Source organism: Aythya ferina, assembly GCF_964211825.1.
Source record: "Aythya ferina genome assembly, chromosome: 26".
NCBI classification, from domain to species: domain Eukaryota; kingdom Metazoa; phylum Chordata; class Aves; order Anseriformes; family Anatidae; genus Aythya; species Aythya ferina.
Window position 1 is genome coordinate 4,986,477 of NC_140324.1, and position 23,562 is coordinate 5,010,038.

Below are 23,562 nucleotides of genomic sequence, written 5' to 3' on the forward strand. Positions count from 1 at the left end.
GGAATTTTGTTTTTAAGCACTACGTGGTAACGCATCTGTGTAATACACAATGCAGCTTGTCATCTCCAACTCCGAGCTTCTGACTCCTACCCAAATTTACATTCCACAGTCCTTAACAGGAAACATCATCTTAACCAAACATCTCTGTGAGCTGCAAGCTCTCCGTAAAACCTGCACTGTGCCGTGCATTGGGGCTGCACTCCTTAAGAAAAGCTCACAAGCGTTTATTCGTTAACAAAAGACGTGTCCATTTGTGTGGCTGAACTCTCCTTTTTGCTGCCTGATCCCTCTGTAGCCAATGCTGGACTTCCCAAACAATCTGCACTGGTGGTTTTTGAACTGGTTTCTCTCGTCTTCCAAGGCAGAGATAAATGACCCTTGTAGAAATTCCAAACAAATAAGAAAAGAAGTGCAAAACCAGCCCCCAGGAGTTTTAAAACAACCTTCTCTTTTCGGCTGTCCACAGCTTTCTGTTTTGTTGCCTCTTTCAGTAAAGAAGCTGGTACTGAAGACTTAAAACCCTCAGCTCCTGCTTCGTTGTACTTATTTGTTGCGGCATTAATATTTGTCTTCTCTCTATTTTGATGGACATAAAAGCCACAGCAGGCCCCAGTGATAAGGAATTCCTTCCCTTTGGATTTCTCTACTGAGAGACAACCAGAGAATCCAGCCTCATCCATTATCACATTAAATTTTGGTATTCCTCCATCACAGAGGAGGTGTTTAGAGTCCTTCTCCTGAAGTCTGCTCCCATTAAACTTCCACACTACTCTTGCCAGATTCGACAGAGGAACACATTTAAGATGAACATCGTTCTCAGGGGGAAAGACCAATTTTCTCACGTTATATTCTGAAATGATGAAGATAATGTTTTTAAGTAAGAACACTGAAAATTTAGTTGAACTTACAAAGCCAGATACATATTCAAATAAATATCAAATTGAGCCCACCAGTCTAAAAACAGGTAATGATTTTTTTAGGAGTAAAGACAACGAAATCCCTTTACTAACAGGGAAACCAGTAGCTCCAAATGGGTTACACTTGTGCTTCCCTTAAGAGTTTCAGCCTGAAGTAAAGTATTCTGACTTTGTGGGGGTTTGAGAGCATTAGGTGGTACGAGTCCAGTGTGTTTTTCTCATCTTTCTTAGTTCAAAAGTAATAAACAGCATGATTTTAATTCTGTGGTTTTCAATAACGTAAGAATTCCAGTGACCACACACTGAAAATGTTTTGATATTTTGATTGCATAATGTTAAAATATTCTTTCTTTCAACAAATGCTCACATACCTATGTTAAGGCAGCTGGAAGCATCCCCATATTTCACACTTTGCATTAAATTCCTGGGGGAACGCAAAAATAAAAACCAAACAGACACACACACACACACAAACAATAATAATAATAATAATAATAATAATAATAATAATAATAATAATAATAATAATAAAAACACAGAAAAGAAGTGTTTCAGCTTGTGTGATGCTATTTCTAGGAATCACCCTGATTTTGTGTTGCAGACAGCAAGAGTGCACTTATAAAGCAATCTGACATCAGGTGTGCAGGTGAAACAACAGCACTTTATTTTGTATCACCAGTTTGATTTGCCAGTAGAACACCTTCATTAGGAGACTCAGACCATGCACAGTAAGGATCTCTTGCCAAGATGCAATCCAAGCAGTGCTTGTATCGGTGGCATACAGGAGCTGGCAGCTGGACTACTTGAGATAGGGATCCTACATAGAGCATTCCCTAGAAACACAGGAGGGAGTTCTTGTTTTACAATGTCAGTGAGATCTTAAGCTCCTATTTTCTAGCATGAATTACAATATTTTTGGTATTTGTTAAAAAAATCATTATCTAAAAAGCTTATAAGAATAAATGGCAATACAAATTAGAAAAAAACAGCTTTGTAAACAGCATGTAAAATGTCAGAGCTCCTTCCTTATTTTTTTAATGATCATAAAGGCTTGTTTCAGTTATTTTTTGACACACACAAAATTCTACAGATAAGAAGATGTACTGTGCTTCTGATATTAATGAGTATGTGATAGAAGTAGAATTATGAAGCATTTACAGACTATTTAAAAGTCAGAACAACGCAGAAGAGCAAGGCCTGAGGCAAGCTATTACAGCAGTCACTTTCCATATGCAGGGACAGAAGTTCTACCTTTTTACAAGACAGCTGGAGAAATTGCACAGTCTTAGGGGACAGAAACAGCTGTAGCTCTTCCACAATGAACATTTCTCCATCACGAGTGAAAGCTTTATGTAAATATCCGTCATCTACATAAAAAGAAATGTATTTTTAAAGATAAACTTGTTTTAACATTGCATAACGTCGCAGCCTGATATTTCATGATGAAATTAGATGGAGATTTAGAAGACATTCCTAGGCATAAGGAATTTCTGAAATTCTTCAAAGCACTGTTTATTTTTTATTTCAGTAAGGGAGAAGCAATGACTTTTTTTTTTTTTTTTTTTTTTTCTCCAGGAAAAAAGACCTCAAACAATCCCTGAATTTGCAAATATCATTATGTGAAGCCTCCTTTGATATGGAAAATTTCTAAAGAGAGCCTTTTAATGTCCAACAAGCCAAAAACATTTAATCTAACTGGTATGAAAATATTAAACTAGCAAGACAGCATCTGAATGCAAAACTTCAAACACAGCTAATGAATACTTCTACTTTTTTGAAGTCTCCATAAAAATTCTGCTACAAAATACATAAAAATGAAAAGTATCATTTGCTAAAATTAAAACACTTACCTGTTCCTAGAAACATAACATCATATGTTTGTTTATCTAGGCCAGTGACTCTGTCTACTACAATCATGGTGTAATTTGAATTTCTCTTCAGTGCACAAGCCTATTACCGAATGGATTTACAGAATTATCCATTAGAGGGTGATCTCTAACAAACTGCAAGACTTTGTCAGGCAAGTCAGAAGAAGTATTATATCCAATACTCCGGGCAAAATTATCAATGCACTAGAAATAAAAAATAACAAACATGATTACAATTACTGTTACATTTCAGAAAGGTTTATAAAAATGCTGAATTTCCTTCGAGATGTTTAGTTATTTCAACTAAACTTTGAAAGACAAAAATCATTATTTTCCTCACAGTCTACAAACTAGTTAATAACCCCACATTTCTTGCAGAGCATAACTGTAAGGTAGCTTTTCTAAGAAATTGCCTATAATAGAATGTGAAAGCATAAGTTAACATAACATTGGTTACCTTCATTTTTGTAAGACATGGTCAACTGTGCCCCTTTTATAAGATTTTATAGCTATTACTTATATTGATACTAATCAGAACTATATCCTACTCTGATGGCAAGTCCAAGTTATTACCAGCAAACAATGCATTTATTTATTAGCTTTGCACTGAGTTTGTGATTCTCATTTGCAAGCTGAAATGTTTTGGATTTTCAGCAGGGTATCTAAGTATGATTTTACAAAGAGTAAGAACTAGTGGGAGCATTTTGCAGCAGTCAGCTACTTTAAGGGTCTAAGAAAAATCATCGCTACGACTGCTTTCTTCTCTACAATAATTCACCAGTTTCTATATGTATTATAAAGTAATATATGTATACAAATCAACCATGCTATGAAAAAAGAATTTATATTGTATTAAACTAGTTTCAATCAGATACTCTTGCGCCTGAAATTTTGGCAGCACACCTAAAAGAATATGCCCCCCAGCCAACTCAAAGCAAAATTAAAGCTAGGTAGTGTCATCTGCAATTACAGAAACCACGAAGTCAGATTCCACATCTGCTTTCATGAAGGGAATCTCTGTTCTGTTTGCACTTTCATCTGGTTGCAATGCCAACAGCTGAGGAAACTGTTCACATTAGCATAAGCCAAGTCAAATATTGTGTTAAAATAGTTTTAAATTAATAAATCAGGTTGGAAACTTCAAAATACTATTAAATAACTTGTGTTTGACCCTGTACTGTAATCCAGCGTGTGATTCTGCACAGGTATTGCCCGTGCCTGTAAGTGCCAAAATGTTTTCTTGGCCACCAGCAGAGGCCTCCTTCGATATGACCGTGCTATTTGGGAACAGACGTTTTCCACACACTTCAGACTTTCCCATGCCCAGCTTTGCTCACAGCACCTGGGACATCTAGTCCTGGCAGTAAACGACACCAGGCGCTTGTGACCATCCCATCCCATTGTTCTTTCTGTGGAAAAAAACTTAATTCCCAGCCCGGATTCCCATAGCACGTTGCTCCAACCCCTTCCCTGAGGGGCACTGCTGGGCGGCACCTGTGGCGCAGCGGAGCAGAGGTGGCCCAAACCTGAAGGACAGGAGCAGGGCCACCCAGCCACACCACAACCATCACCCCACGGCCCCTCAGGGGATAACCCCAAACCCAGCACCCCACACCGCAACCCCTGAGGCCGGGCATGGACCCCACTCCCACCCCCCTAAGATGGCCGCAGCGCCTCAGGGAGTGGCGCTCCCGTCACAACCCCGCATGCTGTGACCGAGGCCTGGGGGCCGTGGCCGCTTGGGGTCCCCATACCAGGAGCCGTGAGGGGACTTCAGAGGGAATAGAAGGAAAATCCCACTCCCCGGTGCCTAATGAAGCCCCTCGTTCCCTCTGGCTTTCCTAGCGCATGCTTCTCCAGCACCACGGTGGGGCCAAGGTGTGGAAGTGACTGGTGGCAGGTGGCAGGGACAGTTGCTTTTTATTTCTCTTCTCTCCGTGCCAAATTACACCCAGAACAATTTGTCTTCTTTATTATTATTATTAGTAGTATTTAGTATTTATTATATAGTATCATATAGTGGTTACACACAGGATTAAATGCCGAGTTTGGGAGGTGCATACACATCACATACGTACACATCTGAGAAGGGATCTGCATCCTCAGAGCGACTTACGTGTCACTGCCAGCACTGAACAGGAACAGCTATTTCACTGGAGTTTTCTGTATGTGGTGTACACGATAAATCAGAACTGCACCAAACTGCCTTTACCACCCTTCCTCCCACTAACAGTGGAAAATAGCCCACAGTAACTGCTGAGGCAAATAAAGCCAGAATTTATGGATTGGGACTTGTCAATTTTCTCTCATTTTAGATTGTTTTTCAAAGTTCTGATTTCCTATCCAACAACAGTTCCAGTTTCTGAAACAGGTCTTGTAAACTGTTGAAAGATAGGAACTTTTGTTAATCCCATGAATGAAATAGTCTGTAACAGACAACTGCCAAAGAGGAAGTTGTTTAAAAATAGGATTTTCTTCCTTTGTATTTGCCGCTTTTCCATTGCTTCATTACCTAGGGGCAGGATAATGAGATATGACTTCCCTCTCAGAGCAAAGTCTTGGCGAGGAAGTGATTTTCAAGGAAATTAGCACAACTTTCTAATGACATGAATTAGGAACCAAAGAGTGAAGAGAACACACTGTGTGCTAGCACTTTCTTAAACAGCAGTAACTTTATTGCCCACAGATAATGCAAACATTTTCCACACTTGCTGCAATCCAGCAAGTTACCTACTTAACAAGGTTCACAAAAACTAGTTATTTCCGAAGTACCCTATTGTTCTTTGAGCATATTCTCATTTCAGGTGTTTATTATTGCTCAAATCTACAGTCTGGTTGTGATTGGCCACTCAGTCATGAGATATGCAGAATGACAGATGGTACAGCACTTCCAGGAGTTCATTTTCAATTAGAAAATATACCTGCTTGTAGGATAGAAAACAATCCAAAATAACAGTATTTGAATTTCTGAGTCCAGACTTTCTTTGGGCACCATACATCAGGATTAACTTTAAAGCAGAACGGAATATCAATAGAAAAAAAATACTGTACATTGATTTTGAGAAGTAACATCTCAGCACAGATTAAGTGTTCACACTAAGGATGCTGTAGTGTTGTCTAAAATAAACAAACAAAAACCAATAAATAGGAAAAATATCACTGATATTACACCAAAGAAAAGCCTTGAAGGCAAAAAAAATCCATATTACTCCAACACAATTACTCCAAACAGTGTATTATTTATTAACTATAGTTCTTTTACTCTGTTAGAGCACCTCCCCCAAAATGGGGATCTCCTTATTTCTCTCCAACGAGAGCAAGCATCCCTTCTTCTAGAACCAGGTCCTTAAATATAATAAATTGTTGAAGGCAAAGGAGGAAAAGGAAGAAAAAGGCATAGCCAGGACTTCAGCTTGTCTAGTAAAGCATGCCACAGCTGTCAGTATAAAAGCAAGGGACAGGACACCTAGCCAGTATCTTTAGCAAAATAAACACTCTCACTTCACCTCTAAATAGAAGGTGGCTGCACAATTGTTAAATTTCATTTTGTTGCAATTTTCCCCCTCATATCCTGTCTTATAAAGGAATTTGAATTTAAAGGCAACAGTAAACCACACACACATACGTAAAGAGAAAGCTTTGCTCTCTTTAAGTCAGTACGTAAAGAAAATCAGAGAGACAACTAATTCCTGGGATATGGGAATAAAAGGTAAAACTCTTGCATTCTGACTGGGGCACCTTGGTTTTGGCATTCCTGTGGAGTAACACTGCTGTGTATGGGTTTAAAGCACTGGAAGCCACATGAAACAGTGACTAAGAAATGATTTAGTGGGTATTCTCAACAGAAACACTTAGCAGCACAGAAACAGAGGGACCTTCCTTCCCTCGTATACTATAAAATCCTGCTTTACACTAATGTAACACTGCATAATCTCAATTCCACTTGTTAGTGCCAAAAATGATGCATATCTCTTACAGATGGCCAAATTCACAAGCAAAACATTTAAACCAGAAATTGTTTAGTTCTACATTTATTGCAGATATTAAAAGATTAACAATGCTAACATGTTTACTTACACTAAAAAGAAATGTCAGTTATCCAATAACATAAGCAGCTAATGTTACTAGCTAAGCACTACTGCCAATTTGCACGGAACAGAAACTAGCAAATTGCTCTACAAGATTAATGGGAAAAAAAAAAAAAAAAAAAACAACCAAAAGACAGTAGACACACCACTGAAGTTAGTTAAAATGTTCACTGAAGCTTGCAGTCTTCGTGGAAGAGAGCCTGGAACTAAAATAACAGAAAAGAAGCTAGTAAACTTTAAACAAGGCAATGTATCTGCATAACAAACGTTTCACATGTACACGTATTTAAATTTTCAAATCAGAGCTGCCTGCAAAAGCAGGACAAAATATAAGGAAATTCCTTTTGGAAAAGGAGCGTAGGGTCATCTCTTGGTAACACAAGATAAAAGTGGCAAACGGCAACCCACTTTGAGAGCAACACTGGAATCTCAGCACCAATACTGCTCTGCTGATATCTCGTCCAAAATTAAAGTTTGGCACAAGAAAGATAGACCACACTACAGTCATCCAGGGTAGCAGATTAAGATTTTCCCAATGTTCACCTTTATTTTCAAGACAGCATTACACTCTGAATTGCAATCAGAAAGGAAAGTACCATTTTCCAATCTGGACACCAACAGTTTTCCCAGATTGGGTAAGTAGGTGTTTAGCAAACGCACCCCAAATGGTACTGTGCCCAACAAACTCAGGTTAAATCAGAATATCACAGAATGCTGATCTGGGCGAGAGAGTGGATTTCAATCCAAAGTGAAACTGCACTTTGCCTTGTGCCTTTTTGCAAGGAGTGTAACATATAATCAAGACTGCTTCCAAAATGTGAACGTCAAAGAAGAGGTGAACTGGAAGTTTGCAAGGAAATACAAATCGTGAACAGAAATACTGGCAGCTTCATCAATGAAACTAAAAGAACAGCTTCTGAGTGGATCTGAGAAATAGCTCAGAAGCCAACAATATTGGTTCCAGATTGTCATTCTAAAACAGGCTGTGACTGATAGATCTCCTTTTCGAAAGGCTCGAGTTTTACATTGCATAACTGCTAAACAGGCACAGGAAAGAAAGAGAGGCAGTGAAGAACAAACCCAAACGGGAACTTAACAGATAAGTGTACACTGCCAAATATGGTAACTGATGAACTTTAAAGTAGCCTGTGGTCCAAAATATTCATGGATTTTAAGTACTTCTAAGTAAAGCCTATGAGAACCCCCTAACCTATCCTTTAATCAAGTTTAATAACCAGATAAACTCATTTGTATTTCTGGCCTTCAGGCTTCAGCTTCTTGCAATGTAAAGGTGAAGACACGTGATGCTCATGGAAAAACAACTACCAGCATGATATTTTTCTATACCTGCCATTATGGTTTTATTTACTGATCATCTGCTTCAAAGCAACTAAAACTGAGTGATCAGAAAATTACACCATGACATGATATTGTTTCTTTTGGTTTCACAGACTCATACTGTAAAGAAAAAAAACAAGCTTGCATTTGTAACTAGAACTGGTTGTTACAGGCAAGAAAAGTTTGTTGCTACAGAATGAAAACGAAGACACTCCCTTTCAACCAGCAGGCTTTTTAATAGAGAGAGTATAATTTTGTTCTTTAAACAGCAGGTACAGGCAAGTTGATAACTGAAGAGCACATTTTCTTGCGTATTTATCAGTTAGAAACTTGAGATGCTGCCACGTTACTGTGGGGTGCTATTAGTGGTGCACCACAAGCTCTTTGCTCTGCAAGAAGCATGATGCAGGATGAAAACATCAGCACTCAATCCTAGTAAGCAGAACATGCGTCAGCTCAAGATAAACTCTTTAAAGAGAATGTCAGTGAAGTAGGTTTCGGTACTGTAACATTCAAGTGAAGACTTTTGACTTGTTTGAGAAAGGAGTATGCTAAAAAGTGTGATATTACATTCTGTCACTTTCAGTAATCCAGTCACAGATCTCTCTCTTATTGATGTGCTAGCCTGAAAAAGATGAATGATTGGACCTTGTGGTAACACTGCTAAAACTTTCATGTCTTCAGAGCTGCTTCACCAAGAAGTTAGGAATTGCTTTTTGTTGAAGCAGAGTAGATTAATCCAGTCTTCTCTTTCAGTATGTTCTGGAATAGTCCCTCAGAACGTCAAGCTTTTTGTCTTATTTCCTGGGATTTTTTCCAATCAAGAACTTCTGCAAAACAAATGTTTAATGGAAACAGAAATAACTCTCTGAACTGATGGTCTTAAAAAACTGATGCTCCGCTTCTGATTATCTGACTTCCAAGTATCTTCCTTCAGCATTTTCTGCAGACAAATGGATTGCACCTGGTCATGACTTAAAACTTCTTTGAGAAGGAAAGAGATTACTCAAGAATTTGCTGGACAAGAGCTGCAAATTTGTGTAAATCAAAAATTACACATAAAATATGTACTGATTGCTTGCTACAATGGAAAACCTTAGCAGCCGAAGTTTTCAAGGAAGAGTTTAGCGTTCTCAGACTCAGATGAACTGAGTTACTCATCCTACACTTATAATATAGAATCCTATATAAAATAAGTACACAGGTAGAGATTCTTCTTGAAATTGGTGTGTAGAGGAAAAGAAACTGCTTTATGCAGACTCCAGAAGTGAATCAGAAGATTAGCCCATCAACAAAATGTAGTAAAATATAAACTGGACTGCCTTGCATTAAGATCTGAATTTCTGAGAAGGTTCTTGGCTTCAGAAAGGAACAGAGCTGAAGCAGGCTAGTCATGTTGCTTTGTAGTAAGCCATCTCATCACAAAACAGGCAAACTTGGCCAAAGAGAGAGGTAAACAGGCACTTCCGAGAACAAAATCAGTTGTTTCTTCCTCAGAAGATGACATCCAAGTTGTTAGCTTGCACAATTAAATACAAGACTAACTTTAACCTTGGAAAATGTTTTAATACATTAGCGTTCAAGTCCACTACTACAGAACAAATTGTTCTTCATACTGGCATACTCTGCTGAAGATCTTTCACACAGCAGCCTTTGCATATCCATGCACTTTCTAGTGAGCGAGTTTCTTTATGTCATACCTAGAAAGTAAGATTTGGGGTAATTCAGCAGTTCAAGGTAGGGCTGGATTTTCTTGAAATGTTAAGGAGCCAGATAAACCCATGGAAACAACCATATTTTCTTGGTAAGGGAAGACTAAAAAAAAAATAATGGTATTTTAATGTTTGCAGGAATTCACAAACCAGACTTGCCCATTGCACATACCTATTTACTTGCTCTTTTCTGCCTGTACATTTGTATCATTCTTTGACGGAAAACATCAAATGCATCTTCTTTATTTTCTTCCCCTGCAACACCCAAGCCCTCCCCTGCAGAGGTAGCACCCCTAGGGAGTAAAATGAATAGTTAGAACACACTGTTTCCGTTACATTTGACAATGTGCAGAAGAGATCTTAACAATACCTTCCAATAGACACAATTCGAGTGGAAAGTACCTCTGCTTCACTTGGGGGGAGGAAGAGAGCAAAGGCTTGGTACCTGACATACCAGATCAACTAGAAAATAATGCCCACCTCCCGTTACACATGCAAACACCCACTAGAAGAAAATGTTCCTACCATATTAAGGGAACAGCGTAGATAGAATCATCTAACAGATCAAATTCTTACATGAATTTTTGTATTAACCACTTTATTCATGGCAGATAGGATTCTCTGTTGAAAAGATGGTGAAAATTGCCTCGTTTCTTACAATTCAAAAACTGCAGAAGTCAGAGACATTGAGGAGTAAGTAGGAAACACCACTAACTCTGCATGAAAGATGAAATTTTTACCAAGGGAACATAATGCTGCTTGCCTGAGATTTCTAGTACCCCAAGCAAGCTAAAGTCTTGCACAACAGACACCATAGACAAAACCTGGAGGTCCTGCCCTTTCAAGAAAAAAAAGTCATTAACTCATCTCTCTTCATCCAAACTTGCCAACAGAAGCAGACGGGCCTCAACTATATCAAAACAGCTTTTTACCCTGGAAGCAGATGGGAGAGGATGACCCACAAGAATGCAGAGACACAAATAATTAACAAAAACATCTCCTTCTCCAGGCTATTTGCATAGGCCATACCCATTACCAAGCTAAGATTAATGAAAACTCTGCCACAGGAATGGAACCCCGTGCCAGCTTTATCCTCCAGGTCAGTTACGTAAGTGTTACCTATTAGAGATTTCATTACATGAAGTAGGAAAAACTTCTCAGATTGCCCCATGTACTGAAATTAATCTGAGGATCTTAGAGAAAAATGGTTCTTATCTAAGTTCTGTAATAACAGGTCCACTTAAGCCAAGTAGGTTGTTGTGCAAGTCTAAAAGAACATTCAAAGGCTCTGAGAAGGAAATTCAACTTTACAGTCCACAGCAGAAATCCTGGATGCTCTTTTTATTTCTGAATGGTACTTGAGTCTGACATTGCAGCTGTATGAACAAGTAAAGTCACATTTTAAATTACATTTAGAAGTAAAGCACCTAAAAGATCCTCTTGATTTCTTGATCTAATGAAGGCCTATTGTTCCCACATGGAGTTATATGCTCCCTGCATTTAAGGCCTTCCCAAAAAGAATTTGACAGCTTACAGAATACTAAATACCTTACATATACACACTCTTAAAACACTTATTTGAACTTTTTTTTTTTTTTTTTTAAGAGCATGAATTCTTTGAAGCAGACACCTCATTTGCTGCTTCCATTACATAATGGCTGCTTCATACTTCCAATTAGAAAGAACACTTTTTTTTTTTTTGCTGATGGTTACACTATAGTTCCTCTTCTAGGCTACTTTCAGAATAAAGAGACTAATCAAAGACATAAGATAATTACTCACTGTAATGTCTATTCCACAACAGTGTTCTGCCTTTAAGTGGGTGTGTTTTGTTTTTTTGTTTGTTTTGGTTTTAGGATGCCTCTTGAACTATAGAATTGGCCAGACCCCTAGCTGTGACAATTAAAATTCTCAAGACAGGGAAGAGCAACACAAGGCTAACATCAAACTCCCTTTAAAATGTTCAGAGTCATCATTTCCTTGAGGAGTCACCACCCAATTTGTAAATCTTTTACAATAACAAATTAAAATACTAGTTGCTCTTGCAACCTTTCAAAGACAAACCATAATTTTTCCAATAAAAACTAGCCTCAGGTTCCACTAACAACTGATGTGCTTCCATGTATCAATTTTAGATACCAGCATTATATAATGATCAAGATAAACTCTATGCTGGGATTGGAGTGGCTACGATTATTAATCCTTCCCGTTTTGCTCAGAGGAGATAAGACAGCACATGGACTTTTAAACAAGTCATCAGCAGAAGAGCTAGGAGGAGAAATGGGGAGGAAAGTGTAGAGGCTACAGGTTGCTAGGTGAAAAAAACAAACAAACCAGCACTGTATCAAAGCAACAAACAAGGGAATGCAAAATGTTAACTTGCACTGGTTTCATTCTCACTGAGATTGTTGTATTGTCCACAGAATGACTTTGGCTGGAAAGTAAAGAGAGGTAGACACCATGAAAACAGTCAGATATGGACTTACCTCTTTGTTACAGAAAAAGTAACCAAGTTTTTGTAAGGGGTACAGAAAGCAGACCTTCACTACTTTGGAAAAACAGTATTTTCACATACTAAAAATGCAGTTCTTAACCACAGCCAGAAACTTTTAGAATGTGAGGGACTAACTGTCAGATGAGCTACAATTAGCCTACGATTAGCTGTGCGGCAAGACTTGTGCTTTAGAAATTAAATAAAATTACTATTATCTTTGCTCCCAACAAGTTCTGAAGTTAAGAACCCGAGGTTCTAACATTTGTGATCACCAGACAGCCATAGGAGAGGTGCACTGCTCTGTCATTGTCCATTTGCTGCAGATAAAAGATCAATGGAAAATAAAGTAATGGCCACGAGACCACAGGGAGCCGTTAGAAAGAAAGGAAAACAAACAACTGGAAGTATGCCACCAATTAAAATGACCAATACTGTGAAAAGCATGAAAAGAAAATAGAAATCCCTGCAGAACCCAGAATGTTAACGCACAAACTATATGCATGGACTTGAGAGCTTAGCAGATGGATTTAGATAGAAATAAATTGATTCTGCCTCCTTATTCAGTCAGGGAGTTGAAGGAGATATTATCCGTTCTCTGTGCTGGCAGCAGTGGACACTGGATACAGCAACTTTAAAAGACAAAACGAAGATTCAAAAACAAAACTACGCTTAAAAGGAAAAAACACACTTACCTTGCAGATGCACTTACCTCTTTCAGCATGCAGTGGAATGCATTACGTATTTACAGTGAAAATATTTTTGTTGCCTACATCTAGGGAGTACTGTTTATAATATTCCTAAAATCTATTTATGTGTTATGTATGTACCTAGCATGGCAGCAAGGAGATTCCCAAGATAATACTAGGTGAAAAAAAAATAGATAAATACACCAACCAAAACACCTCCTGAATAACAGAGGCACCCGGGTATCTTTAGAAGTGTCCACACCCTGCAGCATTCACACTGCAGCCTTCAGTGATGTCAAATTGCACAGCAAGGAACAGCCACCTTCCAGACCACACTTTGCCCAGCCTGGCCAGAAAAATGCGTGAAGTCTCCACGCTCAACTTTGCTGAGGCCAGAGGAAACATCAAAAAGGAAACAAAACACGGAACTGGCCACATCAAGGTGGGTTAGATTAAAATAGTTGCTACCAGAATCCCAGCCTTTTCCACAGCTGTCAGATTTCTGCATTTTGTTCCCATTACATACACTTTTACAGGCTCTCTGATTCCTTTTCCTCGTGTACCCAGGCCATGTCCTTCTTGCCAGCCCATCTTCTGAAGCATCTGGAAACCTACATTCCTGTTTGTCAGTTTCTTGTGTGAGAATTCTAAATCTTTTGGTTTCTGTGGGGAGGAAAAAAAATTTAAAAAGATTTTGTTGTTTGTATAGAAGAAGATAATATATTAAAAATTAATCCCCCAAAAAAGCGTATAAACTAATTGTCTTTAAGATTCTGGAAATGCAAAATTATGTTTTAAGCAGCACTTCCTGTAGCCACACAAAAGAAGTATGATAATAAACATCTGTATTGCTAGTTTACCAAAAAAAAAAAAAAAATATATATATATATATTTTGGGTTCAGAATCTGTTTAATTACATTATTAAAATAGAGTACACTTTCATATTTTAAATGGTAGTTATGTTGGTTTTTTTTTTTTTTTTTTTTTTTTTTTTTTTATTAACAACCACTAAATGATCTAATGACTGAATCCATACTACAAATACAGCAGCAGGCAAATGGTATTTCACTAAATGTTCTAAAAAAATTACATTTTCCAGACAGCAATGCACTCCTTTCTTTCAAGAAAAAAAAAAAAAAGGTTAACACACAGCTATTCAATAGTGCTTTAATCATAGAATATTTAATTTTGACAGAGGTAGTTACAAGATAACAGGAGTCATGGCTCTCTTCAGATTTAGTCTTTTTGAGAACCAGGCTTTTACGATTTTAATTTGAATTTTTGACAATAACACAGTTTCAGAGGCTATTTCCTATAAAGACAGTTGATTCTCAGAATGCAATGGCAAACCAGAAGAGTTCTTTACCTTCTTCTTCTTTGTAACTGGGCAACCACGAGGCCTATCATAAGCTATTCTGACAGGTTCGTGCACTGCAAGTCAAATCAAAGACAAGAATCAGCTGTAAAGAAAACCAATTTTAATACAGAATTCAAAAAGTACATGCTCAAGTGGAACTCTAACTCAATGCCTTGGCCTAAGGCCAGAATCATCAAGAAAGATCAGAATGAAAAAAAAAACCACCACCCAACAACAAAAACAAAGAGTCAGACAACTCCCCTCTGCCCCCCAAACTACATAAAAAAAAGGAGAATCAAGTGCATTCATGCATAGAGTTTGGGATATATCTTGCCAGCAATACACTGATGGATGATAAGGACTTTAGGCCTTCCTTTTCCATGAGCTTCTGTAATACTCTGACAGAAAATTCAGACTGGACCTATATGGGGTTATTGTATATCATTTTCATATCACAAATGACAGCCTTCACCAATAAATATCATTACACAGAGAAAACACATTTGTTAAAGCAGCTGCAGAGCACATATGATCAGCTTTAAGCTACTTATCTCTCAACTTTCATGATATCATGACCCACCTCTCTGCTGTGGCTGTATTGACAAAATTTAGCAGGCCAATCCAAAGTCTAAATATATTTATAGAGTTGTCAGATACTCAAAACGTGTTCAGTGCTATACCTAGGCCTGTTAAACCTGTCATACACTGATGAACCGAAACCTGCAAAAGTTACTACTGTGGGTTTTTTAAGCCCCAGAAAAAAGGTAACATTCACATACATTAGAGGTGAGGAATGATGTTTTATGCAGCTAATCTCTATCTCAAATAACCAAGTTTGCTATTATGCCACAATACAAAAAAAAAATGTCACACCATTTATTCAGAACTTCCTTTTCCATCTCAAGTGAACACTGTATTCATTTTTGTTAATCTTTCAGCCAATAACCATCGGTAACAAAGTACATAAAACACACAAATTCTGTACTGATATACACAAAACTTACTTGTAGCACTCACCTTTTGGTTCTTCTATGAGGCATATCCTTTTAGAGGCAGGAATCATACCGACTTTCAGAGACTTGCTGCTGATTCGTTTACGGGGAAATAGGGTACCAGGAGCAGGAGTTGATGCCTGTGTTGACAGATTTGGTATAGCACCATCAGATGATGTAGCTAGCTGCTTTTCACCTGTTGAAATTTCCTCTCCTGTCTTGGAAATCAACTCTTCAGCAAGGTTTTCCGCACTTCTACCTGCTGAGATATCATCCTCTTCTCCCTCCTCTGCTTGCTCCATTTCTTCCGAAGGTCGAGAAATATCCTCCTCAAACTCAGCTTCCTCCTCATTGTCTTCCTCCTCTTCTTCTTCATCTTCCTCCTCCTCCTCTTCTGAAATATCCAAGTTTCTCTCTTCAGGTTTAGCATTTTCCCCAGCATCGGTTGCTTCTGGCACAGCACTGAAGTTGATAGATGGACATAACTCATAGACTTTCATGCGGTAAAACTTGAAAGCAGAACTGCTTCGATCCTGTAGAAACCTGAACAAAAATTAGAGTGAAAACTAATATCAGTAAGATTTTCTTATCTACAAGCAAGATACTACAAATAAATCTCTTACTAGCTTTTTGAATAGTCATTCCAGATGTTTTTGAAGAACTGTAGGATTCCCCTACAACATGTGCTAAGTACAGCAGTCATTCTCCTTAGCTCTTAAGAGGTGTGGTTCCCAAATTGCATTGTGAAGAATTTAGTATAATTATCTTCATTATGCAGATGGACAAACTAAGACAAAAAGCTAGCTCTAGATCACCCAGAAGGCAAACAGCAGACCCCAGAAGAGAATTCAGGCCTTCCAAATTTCAGTTATGTGGTGTATGTAGAAATAGATTTATTGATTCTGAGGGAGACAGAAAAAACAACAGGGCTCCAATTTTGTTGGCACAGTACAACTAGAAGTGAAAGATCTGTGCTAATTTATGCTGGGGCACATAGGCCATTGTAATCAAAGCCTCATTTAAAAGAAAAAATAAAAAAGATTGAAAACACTTTTGGCAGAACACTTACTTCAAGATGCAAGCTGACTACTTAGGATACAAAAGAAAAAGAATAAATATTTCAGTATACGTGCATTTTGGAGAAATGATTTTCTTTCTTAGTTATTTTGGACATTTACCATTAATAGAGGTGCTGAACAGGACAAGAGGAAGTATTGCTCAAAATCCTCCATCCCTAAACATATCAAATAAAAGCATGCGTGTCAAAAAAATAATAAAAGGAAATCTCACTTTAAAAATCGTTTAGCTATATTTTGATTTTTCTTACTGGTCAGACAGATAAACGTGTAGGTTACTCACCACAGATCTGGGTTATCTGCACTGTTGTCTATGCTGAACTGCTCAATTTCTGGTCCTACCTGAGCAACAAACTTGGCAAGCTTCTCAGCAGTTTCCATCGTTTTAGCATCCACTGCAGAAAACAGAACACTCCTTATCTACAGAGCCATACAAAACCTACATCGCTGGAAGGTCAGCACAGTTTAGAACTATCTACTTTCACAAAACAAATGATGATTAGAATTTCCAGTTTAATTTGCAGTTTAAAATCTAATCCTGAACTGTCACTTACCATCAGGAAACTGAGAGGGCAACGGTAGGAAAAGTTCAGATGGTGCCAATAAATCCTCAGAATCCGCCTTTTCTTCTGCTGGCAGAGGGGCCTCTGAACTGGTGGCACATTGCAAAGATGAGGTTGCATCAAGAGAAGAATTCTTCTCAGATGTGTTGGCTTCTGACATAGAAGGCTTGGATTCGACTGAACTCTGAAGATGCTTGTCCTGGTGTTTCAGCACTGTGCCAGCTGAAAGCACAGTCTGTGTCCCTATGGTTGCTCTCCTCACCTTCCTTCCTCGAATTCCATGTTGTGCTATAATTCCCAGCCTTTTCCTTTTAAATAGCCTTCTCTTAATACTTGCGACTTTCCTGGCATACAACATAGCTCTGACCGATTCTGTTGCAGCTTCTTCTAGTGTTCTGCCCTCACCAGCTGCCTCTTTTCCCAATGATGTCCGTCTCTGCACCTCTGATAACTTCAGCCTGTAGTACTTGTATTCTAGACTATCTTCATCAGACAAGAACCTAAATAAAAAGAAAATTATACACATAAAACAAAGCCTAAACCTGAAAGCCTAAGAGGCAACTTCATTCTGAAAGCAACAAGTAAATATAAAGTATGCCAAGCAAATAAATGACGGAAGGTTTTGACATAAATCTGTTGGCTTGTAATTAATCAGCTATGCTGCAATTCACACATGGAGCGATACTGTCATATTAAAAGATTATTACACTTGGAAGCATCTCAGCTTTCATTTTCCAACATTACTTGTAGAACACTAGGAAGTCTGAAACGTTACTATGTATTTATTTTAACCGCATTCGTTTAATATTTTCACCTTGTAAATGTAAATCATTTTGAGTATCTTGAACTTGGATTGACATACAGTCATTCTTGACAGATCAAAAGGAACGAGGTCTACTACACAAAACAGGAGCAAGAGGACAATTTCCAGGGACATTAGGAAGCACGCGGATTTTCAAATAATCTAGTTAAACATACAACAGGCTTTGATCTTACACCCGTTGAATAAAATAGTGAATTTAATGAAATATAATCCAAACACCTTCAGGAGAGCAAAGCAGTAGCAGGGCATACTGTTCAAACACACCTACCAGTATTCAGGACTGTTCTTTTGAGCATTTCTCTCTTTGGCAGACAAGGTTCCCGAAACAATGCTGTTCACTAGCTGTTCAATTGTCTCTACAATTTTCCGATCAGCTCGCTGGGGGACTGTAGGAAGAAATAAAATGCAGCCATTGAGTTATTTTCATCGACAGGGTATGAATACATCACCTTTGTTATTCTTTGGCATCCTGACGTTTGCAATTTTTCAATGTATTGGCACAAAAAATGCCCTCTCTTGGTACTGAAAGAAATTAAAGAGAATTAACAAAATAAGTCCCATTCAAGCACTACTCTGAAAGGGGTAAGTTGCAAATTATTAGTCACTTGGTGTTGGTGGTGCAAGACCTCACTGCAAAAGTATCCGAAGTTCAATTAGGGAAGAGCAGATGAGTACAGTCATGGCTAGGAATGCTTTAGACAGGATGAACTGGCCTAAGACAGCAGGGAAAATGGCATTCCTATAGATTTTATGTAAACAACTTAAAAATATGGGCCTGCATCTGATAAAACTGGTAATGGTAACGTCTCGGACTCTGCTTATATGCCAATATTTATTCTGTAACATAGCCAGCTGCAGGTGTGGTCATGGCCTATCTGGAAGATGTGATGTTAAGAGGATAGGGCAGCTGAGGCAGCCAAATTGTGCCAGCTGAAAGCACAGTCTGTGTCCCTAGGTTGCTCTCCTCACCTTCCTTCCTCAAATTCCATGTTGTGCAATAATGCACAAGGTGAAAATCCTTGAGTTGAAACATTCACACACGTGGGAGAGGGCAGGAAGGGGATGTACTTCCATCTGTACAGCCTAGCACAGAACTGGAAGTGATAGCTACAGCAGACAAAATTACCTGCCTCAGCACTGCTAGGGATTTACATGGAGTTCCCAGAACTTGGAATTCCTGACCTAGTAAAGCCATAAAAGATACGAGATGAAGCAGTAGTGACAAATAAAGCAATTATGTACTGCGAGGCATTCTACAGCCGTTCACTCACTTGTAACTTGAGTGTCAGGAGGGGGTTTTTGAAGCTGTACTGTGGACTCTGCTTCAGCTTTTTTCATCTGAATTGGATATCCACTTTTCTCTAACCAAGCCTTCAAGTTTTCAATGTACTCTCTTCCAAACAATGTGGAATCGTCGAAATTGGGGAATAGCGTCGGTGCTGGAGCCATTTCCTGGAGCCCTACAGCTTCAAGTATTTTCTCTTGCCTGAAAACAGATGCTAACGCGAAGGTCTGACCCAGAAGTGCTAAAGACTTACGACAAAGAGAAACAGTGGTCTCAAAAGCACTTGCCATTACTCTGGGGTTACCAAAACCACTGGTCTTAATGCTTAACTCGTAAGCATTGCAGGCCATGAGCAGAGGTGTAACACCTTTTAGCAGGCGGTCTTGTAGCCTCATTATATATTTATCAAAAGGTTTTATTATTTCAAAGAAGCAGTTCTTTGTTTTCACAGCACCCTTGTCCAACAGCATATTTAAAAATTCATTGTCCACCTTGGGAGTTTTCAAAGCAGCATGTTGTAAACTCTTGATAGTGTAGAAACAGTAATCTCTGTGTTCTGGCTTGAGGGAGCATTTGAACGAAGCAAGCATTTTCGCACAGGTTTCTGTCTCCAGCTCAAAGAGAGCTCCGAAGAGCCGGGAAAATTCCGCATCGTTTTTTATGGCGTGAAATCCAGCCCACTTTATGATTTGTATTCCAAACGTTGAGAAAATGTCAGACTTGTCCACAAGATCAAAATTGAGATTTCTAAAAACATGCGCAGGCTTCGGAAGCCTGAGAATAGGTCTCTGGGCTGTTAGGGCTGGCCTTTGAATAGGGCGCTGGAGAGGCACCGGCCTCAGGTTAGGACGCTCAGCAATTTCTGGCAGTTGATCAGGTTGCACAGCTGGCTTCTGCTCAGGGCCTGGCTGCAGTTTTTTCGTGTTCCACTTCTTTAGGGGAGCTTTGATATCTCCTTTGAATATTTTCGTTTTAGCAGCCCCCCTCGCAATACGTTTTCCTCGCAGAACTCTGCCCCTGCCAATGTTGCCCCTCCGCACCGGGGGTCGGAACTCGCTGTCAGACTGAATCCCAAACTCCACCTCGTACTCCTGGCTTTCCATGTTGCCATACTCATCTTCCATGAGTCCCGGCGATCTAAAATCACCTAAAATATCCGCAGAACTAAAGTCAGCTTCATGCGCTCCAGTGGATTCCCAAGCGTCGGGATGCCCGTAGTCCTGGTCATGAGAAGCCAGGTTCCCAAACTCCCTGTCGTGAGCTGCGGGGTGCCCGTACTCCTGATCGTGAGAGGCCGGGTGCCCGTACTCCCGGTCGTGAGATGCTGGGCGCCCATACTCCCGGTCATGCGTAGCCGGGCGCCCGTACTCCCGGTCACGAGCTGCTGGGCGGCCAAATTCCCGTTCTCGAGATGCTGGATGGCCAAACTCCCGGTCACGAGTCACCGGGCGGCCGTACTGTTCGTGGTAATAGTTCTCTTTCCTAATGAGAGGGCTCGCAGCTCTGTAAGATGGTCCCGGGAAGTCGTCTCTAGGGTCTTCACTCCATTCATCGTGGGGGTGGTGCTGAGCATTGTCATATCGTCCATCATCATGGAAATTGTCTTCGTATCTTGGTCTTGGGACAGGCCTTGAATGAGCTGCAACGATAAAAACATAAATACGCTGATGCACTGAAGTAGTCTTAGGAAAAAAAAATATAATAGGCACATTTAGATGCTTGCAGAGTCGATGTACCAAAACTTTTGAAGAACAGTGTGCATCCCGAACTTTAGGATAGCCCTGTTTGCTTTTCTATATCCATTGAACAACTCCTAATATGTAAAAAGCAACAAATGACCCAAAATGCCTATGTGTACATTGCAAAACAATTTATTAAATCCTCTTCTGCTCTTGTTAAAGCTGAAATAGAAGTTCTGCTAGAAAGCCTCTTTTCTACTCGATCACAACTTTCTCAGTCTAGGAAGATTCCAATATTGTGTGAATAATGCTTCTACTGAGACCTCTCTAGTGTAAAAAAATCAGAAGCTCTGTTCTCACACCGAATGCCAGGATTCCGCAGCTGAACAGAAGATATTTTCTACAAATTCATATGCAATCATCTGAGATAACACTGCAGTCAGAAATACTAGAATTTCCTGTACGGTATCCAGGAATCCCAAATCTGGAACTTAAATTCAGAAGGCAAATGATTAAGTATTTAAAAGAAGTAATTCCTTTGAAGCTAAGACAACTTAAAGAAAACAGATCTCGTTTTAAAACACCCAGCTTTGTATGAATGTAATCCCTGTTATTTACCTAGACATTTTAAATATGAAATTTAGGAGACAAAAGAATTTGCAGATGTTTTGTATGCATTCCCTAAATTAAAATCCCACTTTTAGTTGGTTTTTTTTTTTTTTTTTTTTTCTCTCTAAAAATAACACGAAATACAAAGATTCAAAAGCCTCAAATGCACTCCTACATTTATTTAACTTATCAGACATCAACAGAATTCCACCCTGCAGTGATGTCTCTGGAGACCGCCCTGAAATTGGACCCACTCTCAGATGCAGCCCAAACAGAATTCCTTTGTTTAAAATTCGGGTTTTGCCTGGAATTTGCACTCCACATTAAAATAGCGTTAGCCATACCAAGCCATTAGCCTCTAAAACGAAAATGGATGTGGAAAAACACCAGCACGAGTCCACGTTTCAGGCAAATACGCCTAAGCAGCAGCCAAGAAATCGAAGAGAGCTATCACCACGGCAGCCGCTGTAATCCACGGCACGTCATGCCCGGGTTCCTTTACCTTTAAAATGATGGATTGTGTCGTCTATAGCGTCAGTCCGCTCCATGCGATACCTCTTAACTTTGTCCTGCACCACAGCATCAAACGTCTCCCGTGTGATCCGCCGAGAGGCCATTTTTCCCCCTGTAGCAAAACAGCACAATGCGGTCCCTGACCGGGGCACGGCCGCTGGAGAGATCCTCCCGCTGCCGGCACATTCCGGGCGCCCACCGGGTTCAGCCAAGGCGGATTCCCGAGAGTGCCTGGTGGCGGCAGCTCCTCCCTCAGTCCCCCCCTCAACCCTCTCAGCTCTCCCCTCAGCCCTATTAGCTCCCCCTCAGCCTCTACTGCTTCCCCTCATGCCCCCCCATCCCTCAGCTCCCCCTCATCCCTCTTAGCTCCCCTCAGCCCCCTCCTCAGCACCCTTTCTCAGCCCACTTATCTTCCCCTTCAGGCCCTCTTTAGCTGCCTCATCTTCCCCTCAGCCCCTTCATCTTCCCCCTCAGCCCCCTCATCTTCCTCCTCAGCCCCCTCATCTTCCTCCTCAGCCCCTTCTCAACCCCTCATGTTCCCCCTCAGCCCCTTCATCTTCCCCTTCAGCCCCCCCACCTTCCCCCTCAGCCCCCCCACCTTCCTCCTCAGCCCCTTCATCTTCCTCTCATCTCCCCTTCTCAGCCCCCTCATCTTCCCCTCAGCTCCCTTCTCAGCCCCCCTTCAGCCCCCCCACCTTCCCCCTCAGCCCCCCCACCTTCCCCCTCAACCCCTTCATCTTCCTCTCATCTCCCCTTCTCAGCCCCCTCATCTTCCCCTCAGCCCCTCTTTAGCTCCCTCATCAGCCCCCTCATCTTCCCGTCAACCCCTTCTCAGCCCCTCATGTTCCCCCTCAGCCCCCCATCTTCCCCCTCAGCCCCTTCATCTTCCTCTCATCTCCCCTTCTCAGCCCCCTTATCTTCCCCCTCAGCCCCTCTTCAGCCCCCTCATCTTCCCCCTCATCTTCCCCCTCAGCCCCTTCATCTTCCCCCTCAGCCCCTTCATCTTCCCCCTCAGCCCCCTCATCTTCCCCCTCATCTTCCCCCTCAGCCCCTTCATCTTCCTCTCATCTCCCCTTCATCTTCCCCCTCAGCCCCTCTTCAGCTCCCTCACCTTCCCCCCAGCCCCCTCATCATCCCCTCAGCCCCTTCTCAGCCCCCTCAGCCCCTTCTCAGCCCCCCCCATCTCCCCTCAGCCCCCTCCCATCCCCCCCGCGCCCAACCTGAGGCGAAGCCCGGCGTGAGGGGGGCAACACCCGCAACCACCACCACCACCTCCCGCCCTCCTCACCCCTCAGCGGGCCCCCCCCGGGCCCTGGCAGCCCGCCGCCCCTCTCGGAGGCCCCGTGAGGAGGGGAAGCCCCGCCCCGCCCCGCGGACCCGCCCCGCCGGGCCCCGGCCCTGCCCTCACCGAGGCGGCGGCGCCCCCCGCCCGGCCCCGCACCCCCCCCCCAGCCTCCCGGGAGCCTCCCAGCAGCCCCCGCGCTCCTCCCCCCCTCCCCCCCCATCCCCCTCCCCTCAGCCTGTGGCGGCTCCCGCACACTGCGCCTGCGCAAAACGCGCC

The 23,562-nt window shown here is 41.0% G+C and overlaps 2 protein-coding genes across 8 annotated transcripts; both read right to left on the reverse strand.

Annotated features, from left to right (window-relative positions):
- Nucleotides 1–1,346, reverse strand: LOC311423894 (semaphorin-4E-like). The gene is made up of 2 exons (XM_084498465.1): nucleotides 1,289–1,346; nucleotides 1–850 (listed from the first exon to the last, which is right to left on the reverse strand). The coding sequence occupies exons 1-2, from the start codon at nucleotides 1,332–1,334 to the stop codon at nucleotides 225–227; spliced, it is 672 nt and encodes a 223-aa protein (XP_084354591.1). The 5' UTR covers nucleotides 1,335–1,346; the 3' UTR covers nucleotides 1–224.
- A 1,493-nt stretch (nucleotides 1,347–2,839) lies between these two features.
- Nucleotides 2,840–22,244, reverse strand: SUGP2 (SURP and G-patch domain containing 2). Of its 7 annotated transcripts, none has more exons than XM_084498460.1 (10): nucleotides 21,991–22,244; nucleotides 19,187–20,839; nucleotides 18,184–18,301; nucleotides 17,084–17,592; nucleotides 16,813–16,924; nucleotides 15,479–15,996; nucleotides 14,471–14,535; nucleotides 13,630–13,766; nucleotides 10,096–10,216; nucleotides 5,439–7,079 (listed from the first exon to the last, which is right to left on the reverse strand). In XM_084498460.1, exons 1-9 carry the CDS (start codon nucleotides 22,103–22,105, stop codon nucleotides 10,096–10,098), a joined length of 3,348 nt encoding a protein of 1,115 aa, XP_084354586.1. In that variant the 5' UTR covers nucleotides 22,106–22,244; the 3' UTR covers nucleotides 5,439–7,079. The 7 variants fall into 7 exon arrangements, 6 of the variants coding, with proteins under 6 accessions (XP_084354590.1, XP_084354588.1, XP_084354586.1 ...); XM_084498461.1 differs by having other exon boundaries at nucleotides 5,439–9,041; XM_084498459.1 differs by having other exon boundaries at nucleotides 5,439–9,911.
- Nucleotides 22,245–23,562: the final 1,318 nt, after the last annotated feature.

Coding starts and splice junctions, on each gene's coding strand:
- LOC311423894 (XM_084498465.1), bottom strand. CDS start 1,334: ATGCAAAGTGTGAAATATGGGGATGCTTCCAGCTGCCTTAACATAG. Junction 851..1,288: donor TTCCAGCTGCCTTAACATAG/GTATGTGAGCAT, acceptor TCATCATTTCAG/AATATAACGTGAGAAAATTG.
- SUGP2 (XM_084498460.1), bottom strand. CDS start 22,105: ATGGCCTCTCGGCGGATCACACGGGAGACGTTTGATGCTGTGGTGCAG. Junction 18,302..19,186: donor TCCTGACACTCAAGTTACAA/GTGAGTGAACGG, acceptor TTCTTCCTACAG/TCCCCCAGCGAGCTGATCGG. Junction 15,997..16,812: donor GCAGATAACCCAGATCTGTG/GTGAGTAACCTA, acceptor ATTTTTGTTCAG/GTTTCTACAGGATCGAAGCA.